This window comes from Bidens hawaiensis, unplaced genomic scaffold (genome assembly GCF_021521415.1).
Source record: "Bidens hawaiensis isolate Kalapana, Puna unplaced genomic scaffold, B.hawaiensis_p1.1 tig00001597_1, whole genome shotgun sequence".
Taxonomy (NCBI): domain Eukaryota; kingdom Viridiplantae; phylum Streptophyta; class Magnoliopsida; order Asterales; family Asteraceae; genus Bidens; species Bidens hawaiensis.
In genome coordinates this window covers 1,012,224-1,024,324 of record NW_027491092.1, presented here as the reverse complement: position 1 = coordinate 1,024,324, position 12,101 = coordinate 1,012,224, and the positions used below count along the sequence as shown (strand labels likewise).

The 12,101-nt window shown below is 37.0% G+C and overlaps 2 protein-coding genes across 2 annotated transcripts in view; one reads left to right on the top strand and one right to left on the bottom strand.

The window, feature by feature from the left end:
• Positions 1-302: 302 nt before the first annotated feature.
• LOC143589884 (exocyst complex component EXO70A1-like) lies at positions 303-2,273 on the top strand. Its single transcript, XM_077070519.1, has one exon. It carries the CDS (start codon positions 303-305, stop codon positions 2,136-2,138), a length of 1,836 nt encoding a protein of 611 aa, XP_076926634.1. The 3' UTR covers positions 2,139-2,273.
• Positions 2,274-2,849: 576 nt separating this feature from the next.
• Positions 2,850-12,101, bottom strand: part of LOC143589876 (sm-like protein LSM1B) — a 49,277-nt gene continuing 40,025 nt past the window's right edge. Inside the window, exons 2-6 of the mRNA XM_077070512.1 lie at positions 5,387-5,453; positions 4,583-4,651; positions 4,374-4,489; positions 4,218-4,280; positions 2,850-3,204 (exon numbers count right to left, since the gene is read on the bottom strand). Coding sequence (XP_076926627.1) covers positions 3,127-3,204; positions 4,218-4,280; positions 4,374-4,489; positions 4,583-4,651; positions 5,387-5,447 — 387 coding nt within the window. The 5' untranslated portion in view covers positions 5,448-5,453 and the 3' untranslated portion in view covers positions 2,850-3,126. The remainder of the gene's footprint in view (positions 3,205-4,217; positions 4,281-4,373; positions 4,490-4,582; positions 4,652-5,386; positions 5,454-12,101) is intronic.

Below are 12,101 nucleotides of genomic sequence, written 5' to 3'. Positions count from 1 at the left end.
GTATTTATAAAGACGTACTAGAAATGCTATAAAGTTGTTAATTGAACCAATTTTATATTTAGTAAAAAGCATTATGTTAAGATAACCAAGTTTCAAAATACAAAAGTCCTAGTATTTTGATGTCATAAATAGTAATAAAATGATTGAAGAAAGTTGATTGGGCTATCAAACTCTTGTTCATACAATAAAAATCAAACCTCTTATTACTTTCAATCTCATCATCCTTCATATTCATATTCGTATTCATACAAACATTCAATTCAATTCAAATCAACTCAAACCCTTGATTTCCAATACAATACATGGAGCTGCCGGAGTCCGATTTTGATGCCGCCGAACAAACCATTCTCCGGTGGGACGCCACAGCTTCCGAAGACGCTAGGGTTCGTATGATCTTCGAAGGCGACCGTCGCGAGATCGATCTATACCTACAAGCCGTCGATCGAATCCACCTCTCCTTACAGTCAACCACCTTATCATCGGAATCCGACGCCGAGTCAAAGAAAGTCAACACCGCCATTCAGATTGCCATGGCCAGACTAGAAGACGAGTTCCGTCACATCCTTATCTCCAGCTCCATCGACACCGAGTCACTCACTGAGTCGATCCAGTTGACTCCGCGCAACAGCAACTCGTTCTCCGAGTTTTCAGTTTCCGAAGATGCTGACGGTGACGGTGACGGTGACGGTTCGGTTACGGTTTCCGGTGAAAGCAGTAGATCGATTTCGAGCTACAGATCTATGAGCAGTATTCGTGAAATAGATCTGATGACGTCAGACAGCATATCGGATCTACGCTCAATCGCTGAGCGTATGATTGCTGCTGGATATTTTCGTGAGTGCGTTCAGGTGTACGGCGGTGTACGGAAGTCTACGGTGGACGCGAGTTTTAAAAAGTTAGGTATCGAGAAGTTAAGCATCGGTGACATCCAACGGATGGAATGGGAGGCGTTGAATGCCAAGATCGGGAAGTGGATCCGCGCTGCGAAGCTTTGCGTTCGGGTGCTTTTCGCAAGCGAAAAGCATCTGTGTGAGCAGATATTCGAAGGATTAAGTGATTCAAGTCAGGCTGCGGATGAGGCGTGCTTCATGGAGACGGTGAAAGGCCCTGCGGTCGGGCTGTTTAACTTCGCCGAAGCGATTAGTATTAGTCGACGCGCTCCCGAGAAGCTCTTTAAGATTCTCGACTTGCACGATACGTTGTTTGACTTGTTGCCTGATATTGAAGCTGTGTTTGATGGATCGTCGGCTGAGTTGGTTAGGGTTCAGGCGGCGGAGATTATTTCGCGGCTGGCGGAGGCTGCGAGGGGAATGCTGAACGAGTTTGAGAATGCGGTTCTGCGTGAACCCTCCAGGGTTCCGGTCCCTGGAGGAACGATTCATCCGTTAACTAGGTATGTGATGAACTACGTTAGCTTGATTTCGGATTATAAGCAGACGTTAGGCGAGTTAATAGTGTCTAGACCGGTAACTGGTTCGAGATACTCGGATGATGTTAGTATTCCGGATATGGATTTTACAGACCATGAAGAGCAATCACCATTAGCACTGCATTTAATCTGGATTATTGTGATTTTGCAATTCAATTTAGAAGGCAAATCCAAGCACTATAAGGACACCTCACTAGCTCATTTGTTTGTCATGAACAACGTTCATTACATCGTTCAAAAGATCAAAGGTTCACCGGAGTTAAGGGAGATGATAGGAGATAGTTATCTGAGGAAGCTTACAGCGAAATTCAGGCAAGCCGCAACGAGCTACCAACGCTCAACATGGGTCGGGGTGTTGTATTGCTTGAGAGACGAAGGATTACACGTGAGTGGAAGTTTTTCTTCTGGTGTTTCGAAGAGTGCGTTAAGAGATCGGTTCAAGGCCTTTAATGGCATGTTTGAAGAGGTTCATAGAACGCAAGCGTTATGGCTGATACCGGATACCCAACTTCGTGAAGAACTAAGGATTTCAATATCAGAACTGTTGATCCCGGCTTATCGATCGTTTCTTGGCAGATTCAGGACGCACATAGAGAGTGGACGGCACCCTGAAAATTATATCAAGTACTCGGTTGAAGATCTTGAGACTGCGCTCTTGGATTTCTTTGAAGGGTATGCTGTTTCGCAGCATTCAAGAAGATCACAGTGATGGGATGGGATGGGATTTCATATGATTCATAGGACACCATTCTTTGATTTTAATTTAAATGTTCATTTATTGGTCTCTTGATGATGAAGCAAGCAAGCAAGTAATGTTGTTAATCAATCTTTCTTTGTTAAGATTTTGTTTCACTTGTTTGTATGGGAACTTTTGTACATGTTTTATTTTCTTATATTTATTACATGAAAATCACTATTCTCATATCTCAAAACTTATATGATTTGAACTTTGGTGACACACACACACACACTCATACTCATACTAACTCGAGGTTTTACTATCATTAGCAATATAGAATATGCCACGTTGCAATTGCCCTTCTGGTTTAATGGCATAAGGGGTGATGTTTTGAGGCTTGGAATTTTTGTCTCAAGTCAATCCTGATTCAATGGGATTTGTTTTTGGCGAGTTTCCTCCTTTATGGCGTTTCTTATTGAACCGGACTTGAAGCGTCAAAATTAGCATGGACAATTGACATTGTGTCTCGGAAAGTCTCCTCAAGAATGTTAGTGTATAAAGTTGTTTGCTTCATTTAAGGGCATTTTAATGTTGGTCATAAAGTGGCTCATAGCTTTGGTCCACAACTAAGAGATTTAGAGTTGCACATGTTTGACCACATTAAATGGAATTGGTCAAATTGACATCGATTGCTTGACCTGCTCTTCCATGACCATAAAGAGAAAAGTATAGACTAAGCCTATTTTCTACATTGGTCAAAATATCATCAATAGCCAAAGCTATAGTGCTTTGAAGCCCACAAAATTCAATGGAGTTACTAAGCAAATTGCCCCTGCTGAAAACAAGATCTGCATACTTTATTTAACATCCCAAATACAACCATTATTCCAACATAAAATTAACCTCGAAGAAAACCAAAACAATGCATTTAAACATGATCCACCACACCCAGGCCGCGATAATATTTGCGGAAGGAAGATATGGTATAACATTAATAAACAAACCAACAAATTTATAATCAATCCATGTCTAAGAATTCCATCCTTTTTCTCATTGTGCCCTTCAAATCTGTAGCTTCCCTTTCCACCTTCTGAGCCTGCCCAGCACATGATAGTATTAATGCCTTGATCACAACCAATGCATATATAAGCAGTACAAGATCATATTGCTTCACATGGGTAAGGGTGTTATCCACCCCAAAAATGATGAAATCAACTTAAGAGTTTGAGCTACCAAGTAGACTTTCTCGAGTACTTATATCCTCGCCTCGTAAAGCTATAAAGCTTCCGGTCATTTTATGTCCTTACCCTTTGTATATATATGCATGAATATTTACATAGCTACCATACTTTCTAATCAAGTTGAGTTCAGCACGAAGGTAGCCGGCCTTGAAAGTATCGTATTGATTATTGCTAAACTTAATTAATCTAATACGGTTACCAAGTCAAGCTTGAAACCATCCGTTAACTGATCAAGCTTTGTAAATACAGGCCTGATCCAGTTTATTAATATTATAAACAAACTGAGCTTGACACTGTCAACTCGGGTTAACACTGCCAACAGCTTTAACTTCTTTGCTTGTTAGCTTAAAAATTGAAATTTCACTACAACATAACAATTATCTTGCTTTATTTTAATGATTTAATCACACTAAAATGAAACTTTCACCCTTATATCATTGTATAGAAGAAAAAAATGTTCATTTTTGTGGTATGACTTGCTACGGAATTTATATTACCATGGCATCAAGTAACAATCTATAGTAGGTAAAAAAGGTGACATCGCACACCACTGTAATCGCATATAACTGGTGTCACATCCTCATTTAACCTGCTATAGAAGGCTACTTATAATGGTTAAAAAAACCCGAAGTGTGTTGCGTACTACAGAAATGAGCATTTATCTTACAGTGAAAAAAAGGTGACAGTAAGTTACGTTTTCGTGTGATCAACCATACTTAAGTTACCAACAAAGAAAGCCCATTCTACACGTGCTAAGAATATTATGCAAATGTTCATTTGTTTGGGACAGAGAAGTTATGTCTTCTTTATTTATCATATTGCCTACACTTATATGTAAATAACAGAAATGTATAAATGTATCAGTTACCCTTTTAATCTCAGCTTCAGAAACTCGAGTCATATGAGGTGGAAGTTCTTCCTTCTCTATTTCCTAAAGATTATGTAAACAAATCAGATTAACAGAACCGATAAATCTTTTATCAAAACAAATTTATAAAGGCTAGAAGAATGATGGAGGTCGAACCAGCTCGCCAATTAGAACAACATTTTCGCCACGAATAACATATAAACCTAGTGGGATGTCGCAATAAAGATCACCAACAATTACTCGTTCACACGCACCTTCAATAACAGCATTGGCTGCAGGTGACCATCAAACAACTTTTTAATATTATAAAACCAAAATGATTATAACAGAAGACTAAGCTTAATGATTAGGAAAAATTTCAGTACCAAACTGATCAAATGACCGAAGTATCCCCAATAGCTTCCTTCCATCTCGTAACAGTACCAGAAGCTTCTCTATTTAAAAAAGTACATGTTCTCATTAATTTAATTGAGAACCCAAAACTTCAAAAGCAAAGAATTGATAGTAGTGGCAGTGTGGCATCAGGCAGAGCTAGATTAGATCTTTGAGTAACGGCTATGAAATATAGATGGTAAAACAATCATATAATTCTTGAAAGAGTTAAAAGCAAACTAATTATATATGACATCTTGGTTGCAACAAGCTTTATAAAACTCAACTTATAACGCTTTTAGAGTCAATACTTCCTATATGGGAGTCACCAAGAGTTTTGGACTAATGACCAACGAAAACATGTTCATGGACATTTAAAAAGACGAGCAAATAATCAAAAGTAAATCAATCACCTCTAAAAACTACACCTTTTACAAAACAAACACACAGACACACACTTGCAGCAAACTTATCATGTCACAAATATGGAATGCAAACTTTTTTATTGCTTTTTTTTGTCTCAAAAGAAACTTAAACCCTCAACCACTTGACTAAGGAAGCCTTCATGTCATAAACATACAATCTTTCTCATAACAGGATAATTCAACATTACTTTAATCTACACAAATACAAGTCATCAGTTTACAAACAATCAACAATGATGAAACCCAATATATATATATATATATATATATATATATATATATATCTTTGCATGCTGATTCAAACATAACATCTGAAAGATCCAGAAACATTCAACCACAGTAACATCTTTAAAAAGAAAAAAAAAAACTTACTGCCAAGATAGCTAGCAAGAGAAGTAGAGAGAAAAATATCTTCAGGGCCTGCCCACGACATTGAATTGAAATATTTTATTTTTCTGTCAAAGTTAACAACTTTTCATTGCAATTCCCCAATTTCCACCAAAATTACAAACCCTAATTACTAAATCAATAAAACCAAAGCAAACCCTAGATTGATTAACTCAACTCAACTCAACTCAACTCAACTGTCCCCAAATCTGGGTGGGGTGTTCGGAACATCAGATGGCGTAATGTAATGTTTGACCAAAACTTCAACTGTAGTCATGTCATTTTACGCTTTTACCCTCGTTGGTCCTTGAGATATAGAGCAGTTAAAGTTCAGCCCCTTGTGTTAAATTTAAAAGACGAGTATTTAAAACCTGACCCGTCCATTGGCTTTCTCTATTCCGACATCCATTTAGCTGTTTGGACATCCTTCCCTACCTATACGACTTGTATAGATGTCAACTTTATGTTGACCTTTAATACGAGAAGGCCTATACGAGTGACCCCCCATATGAGTTGTATGGGCTATACGAGATAAATTTGAATTTTCATGTGACAAGACAACATGATAGCTTTCTACTTTATGCCAGAGCACATTTTTTTAGACTTCCTATACGACTACGTCGCATACGAGTTGTATGAGCTATACGAGATAAATTTGTACTCTAGATTAGTGGTATTAATTCGTACGAGATAAAATACAATTTGTTTCAAACGAAAATACTATTGATTGGGAAGGAAGGAACTAGTAATCCATTTAAGAGGACTTTACCCTAGAAAAAGTTTCCACACACACAAACACCACGATACGAGTCGTATAAGGTTATAGGACTCGTATAGATGGTGTGTTTTGGAGAAAATATAGCCGTTAGAAATAAGGACTATAAACGCATGCTTCATATTTAACATCTTTACATCAACCCTACCATTGATATATACTCCATTTTTTAAATCCTTAATTTTCTTTCAAATGGCGCATGAAGGGATAAAGAAGAAAATGAAGAATTTTTTTCCTCACGACCAGTTTCCAAATCGACAAGATGGATTGATGATGTTTGGAGGCGTTTAACGAGACATCATACAGTTACTTCGGCATCTTCTTCATAAGTTCCTAAAACCCCCCCAAGAAAAAAATAATTTTGCAGTTTTGATTCCAAGGAAAAAAAAATTGTTAAAGAGATGTAGTTGAGTTTTATATTAACGGAGATGCCCCATTTTGCTATACAAAGTTTCTACCCATGAAAAAACTCAATCGAAGTTTCTAGGGGCACTTTGTTAGGGTATGAGTCCAGTAAAATTCTAAAGTTTTATATACATTTATATATGTTTCCCATAAATGAGTAACTAATATTTTTTGATAAATATGTTTGTAGCACATCGAAGCATGAACAAGAAGAATGATGATTGTTTGATAAGCAAAATTAAGAACTAATCCAGATTTAAGACTCCGTTGGACGGTGTTGCCCCCGTGTTTTTATGATGAAATGAAAAACGAAGACTCCATAATTTTCATAGAGCTGGCCGGAACAAAAGATCCATATCCACGATTTGGGAGGTTGACCACGTGTATACTCTATTTTCGTTTCATTCTGGTGATTGGTTACTCATTCGTATAGATATGCGGACGATGGAAATTACTCAATACTAGACGAATAAAAGGTGGAGAAATGAAAAGCTTCAAAGCACTATGGAGATGTTATCATTGTTTTTCCCATGGTTTCTTGATCGTATACACTACTGGCGAAACTCGATTAATTCATACGAGAAAAAAGAAATGGTTATCGGTTTAAGTGAAATTAACGTGCCTAAAGATAAAGGTAACACTTTTAGTTTAGGGGCTCTAGTTTGTATGATGATGGAAAGGTTGGTTAAAATGAAGCCTTTAGAGGTTGAAAATGACGTTGATGAGGTATGTGTTATTTATCGACCTCAGATGGCTCATGAATTATATAAATGGCGCGTGGAACCCGGCCTTGTTTAGTGTTTGTCGTATTGTCATGATATTGTACCTCTATTTATTTTATCTTATCCAAAATGAGTTGTAAGTCGTGTCATTTGACTTTGTTATTTGTAATATTAATCTTCAATTTATGTAATGCTATCATGTTTAACTATATTATTTTGAATCTATAATTATGCATACAAATCACATAAGAATATAAGTAATAATACCATATAACATAGCATACCACATAAATACAAAATAAGAGTTCACCCTACGAACATCCATAATCAAGTACAAACATCCAAATGCAAAAAGGTACGGTACAAACCACATAACAACCAAATAAACATAACCGTCAACACAAAAACATAAGTCCACATAAACCCTATGCTAGTGGAGGTGGATGCTGAGCAGGCTGGTGCCGCTGACCCAAAGACTGAGGTGGCTGGTGCTGCTGACCCGGATGCTGAGGAGCAGGAGGGGGGGGGGGTTAAAACCTTGTGATCTCACCCATTCAACCATCCAATCTTGAAAACAAACCTGACTCGCCTGAATATGCTGGATGTCCTGAATAGGCTGACGTGGCACTGCCGGACCTCTAACAACATGCCTGTGATGATATTGATGATGCTGTTGAGCGGGGTCATGGTGTTGGTCCAGAACGTGGCGGTTGGGGGGGGGGGGGGCTGGTCCTTAACATGCTGCTGAGGCTGCCAAACGACTCCAGTCCAGGCACCACAGAGAAATGTAAACCCATGTCTGGGACTCCATAGCAATTTTCATACATTTCATAATTTAGTTCATAACAAGCTAACAATTTAGTTCGGGTCCGTTTCAGTTCATAACAAGCTAACAACCAATTTTGTTGTTGTTGTTATTATTATTATTATTGTTGTTATTATTATTATTGAACGTGTTTTGTAATTTATACTTATATTCTGAACCTTTTTGATGTGGGGTTTGAAGGTTTATCATGGTCAGTAGATGAAAGATCATTAAAAGATGCATTTTCCTCATTTAGAGAAGTATCTGAAGGTAAACATTTGAAATCAATAAAAGATGCATATTCAATGAGAAACTAAGTGAAAAGTATATGATATGTATGTATAAAGAATTCTAGGGATGATTTAGATTATGGGTAACCTTATGTAAGGCCCCGAGCCCCGGGTGCCCTACTTTGGCGTTGGATTTACTCATAAACTCAGTTTGTTACAGCGGAAGTCTATAAAATTGCAGCGGAAATTTAAAATTTTATAAAATACTTCTATCTCTAACTAGATCTTCAATATGGATAGCCTCGTATGCGCTCAAGCTTGCCACGTCATCGATAATACCTTCATGCATACTAAAAGTCAGCTACACGCTGAGTGAGTTCTAACGTTTCTTTACTTTTTACAACGTACAATTTATTAGCAAATCACATCTTTCATACATTTATATATATCATAATTTTTATAATTCTTTATTTACTTTTTCAATGTCTGTCTATCAATCATTTCATAATTATATTCTTATGCGCCTACTCGTAACTGAGCCTCCTACTCTTACTCATAACCGAGCCCCCTATTCTTGCTCATAACCGAGCCTTCCTTGCTCGTAACCGAGCCTCCTATCTTTGCTCATAACCGAGCCTTCCTTGCTCTTAACCGAGCCTTATAAAGTTAGAGGGATTTGCCATCCTAACTTATTATGCATGCATGAGGCCCGAAGGCTCTACGCATGAACGTATGCACATTCTTCTATACATAGCATTTATACTCATTGTTATTCATATAACATTCTACGCAAGCATTAGTAGGATATGTTCCTTAACTCTTTCTATCCTAGCTATAATTCAAACATTCAAATATATATATTAATAAATTAATATATAAACACGTCCTTATAAGATATATATAATTAATTAAAATTACATATATCTACTCTTTCACATACGAGTATGCATACAGCCCCAAAAACGTTTAAAGGAAAAAGGGGGCTAAGACTCACCTAGATCCTGTTGCGTTCACCGTTAATAGTAGTTCCTTTCTTCAACTAAGCTCGACTAACTGTTAATAACGTACACATATTAATCCTCTATAATTTCTTATTATTCTTCTCTAAAGTTAGCGGGATTAACTTTTTAAGTTAACTGAACTGACATGTATTCTTCTTTAATAGTTCGTATTAACTTAATATACTTAAATCCTCATTCGTTGGTATCGTGTATTTATATTATATTTGCTTATTTATTATTAATTCATGCCCTTAATGCGTTTATGAGTTAACGTCCTTAAGCGGGTTCTGGTTCGTGTCGGGTCTACACCTAACTTCATTAAAGATTTCACTCCTTTAACGGGTGGGTTCATATTCAACTTACATTCCTTTGTTTCAGATCTGGGGCTTTAGCGAACTACGTGGGGAGTTTGGGTTTACGGCCGTCCACCATCAACAGGTAGGGTGAGATTTGGGTTCGGTTCCTTGAGGGGTTTGGATACGAGGCTTATCACATTCGTTTATAGTTCAGTTCTAGGCTTGGGTTTGAAACCTTAGCCGAGCAGTTTGGGTTTTTCATATGAAGAACATGGGTAGGTTGGGTCTGGATACATGTCCGCTAAATCCATCAGGCTCAGATTTGGGTTTCATTGGGTTCGTTTGCATTTTCAGCCCACCCGAGCCGCGTCTTACCTCGACGGGGCTCAGATCTAGGTCACCTATTGGCCCATTGGTGTTAAGCGTGGAGAACAAGGAACACTTACGGCTCCTCGGTTCCGATCCGGATTCCATCGGTCACCAGATTCCGTTCTTTTAGTACCTTGTTATAATTTGTATTTATCGCAGAAGAATTTCTTATTATTGTTATTGGATTTCTTTGAACTTTGCATATAACGAATTTGTTTACGCCGGCTTGCCTTGGTTCGTTTGTGTTCAATCTATTAGCTCGTTTGTTCGTTAGTTATCGAATAATAGAAACGGGATGAGAAATAAAGATGAACTTTTAATGTTAAGCGTACCTTGATGATTTGGATAATTTGACCTTGAATAGATTGCGTGCACAGGAAGTTTGTGTGTGTGTATAGGTATGTGATAATGATTGGGGAATGATGGGGATAAGGATGTAATTTAGGGTTTAGGGGTTTAAATAGGCTAAGCCCAAAGGCTTTTAGGCTCAAAATACGTTTAAGTCCATTAACCACAATAATCTTATCCTATCTTATTATTTTATTTATTTAATTGACGTATCTCGACACGACAACTAAAATAAACCCGGAATATTTATTTGTTTATTTAACGAAACTAGGACGTTACACATTAAATTTGGTTCAATACTTCCAAAATAATTATAAAAAAACAAAACAAATTTAAACCAACCCGCCTTGATCCTAAAACCATTCCAATCCGAACCAAAATATGAAAATAACCCTTCTTTGAATTGACTCGTTCCGACGGGTTGGTTTAAGCCAAAAACTTGATGTGCTAAAAGTAGTTATATAAAAACACGCTAATCTAGACATTAAGTAATAAATTCTATACTCTTAAACTTAACTAAAGTACTAACCGGCAAGTGAACCGGTCGACTCTAGTACAGCTAAGTAAGTCCGGATATCAAACCCAGGAGACTCTTTTAATTACGTAAACTAGTTAAATTAGACTCAACTACAGACACACTATTTGTTTATTATTTGTTTAAAGGGGGGGGGGTTACTAATAAACTAATTTTAAACTAATTTAAACTAATTAAGAAAACTAAAGACGACTAAACTTAGAACTTGGACTTAATTCAGATGATGATGAACAACCACCTATGCTAGAATCTCCTAAGTTTCAATTATCAATTAACCGAGAGAATATTTAGTTATGGAACTGGGATCATAAAATAGACGCTTAAGAGAAAACCCGAACAGGACCTCTGACCATTCTCAAGAGACACCTATGGGTTTCTAATAAGTTTTAACGCACACCAGTATTAAAAATCAAGTTTCCTTACGGCCACCTAATTAATTACAAACTAGTTCCTTTATAAGAAATCCTACCTTACAACGCGGAAATCAAAGGCAGTCTAATATATTCAATTGACTCGATAGACAAAGTTAATCAATCAAACCTAGACAGACTCCTTACGAAGAACTAAATCTAGCAATCCTGATCAACAAAGACCTATCAATAACCTAGCACCTTACAGCTATTTAGGTTAGCAGCACACTTAGGTGTATTTAATTAAATAATATTATTCCTATGATCTTATTCAAATCAATCATAAGATAAAATAGTCAAAAACACAAAGTAGATGATCTAAATAGCAACCTATCATAATGACAAACAATAATCAAGGCAACTATGGAATAATAAAACTCAACAAACAATCATAAGCACACATATGCACAATTTAATAAAACCAAACCTTTTACTAGTTCATAAAAACCATAACAATAAATAAATCCTAAGTCAAAATCAAACATCAACAAAGGTTCATCATAAGCCTAGGCAGTCTATAATGTTTAGCCTAGAATGGTAAAATAAAACAAAACAAACTTAAAGAAAATCATGGTGAAAAATAATGTAAACAGAAGAAAATAGGCGATAAAACCCGTTGTCTTCGTTCTTGATTGTTTGGCACTTCACCGGCTGATTCCTTGTCTTCAAACCCGCCAAATATTGCAATCCTAAGCTCCAAGAAACTCCAAATTCGGCTATGGTTCGCAGGGTATGCTCAGGATTAAGTTTAGGGTTGTTTATATAGGTTTCCTGGGCCCAAAACTGTTAAAAAACAAAGAAAAT

Excerpts from the sequence above, each read along its gene's own strand:
- LOC143589884 (XM_077070519.1), top strand. The coding sequence starts at position 303 with ATGGAGCTGCCGGAGTCCGATTTTGATGCCGCCGAACAAACCATTCTC.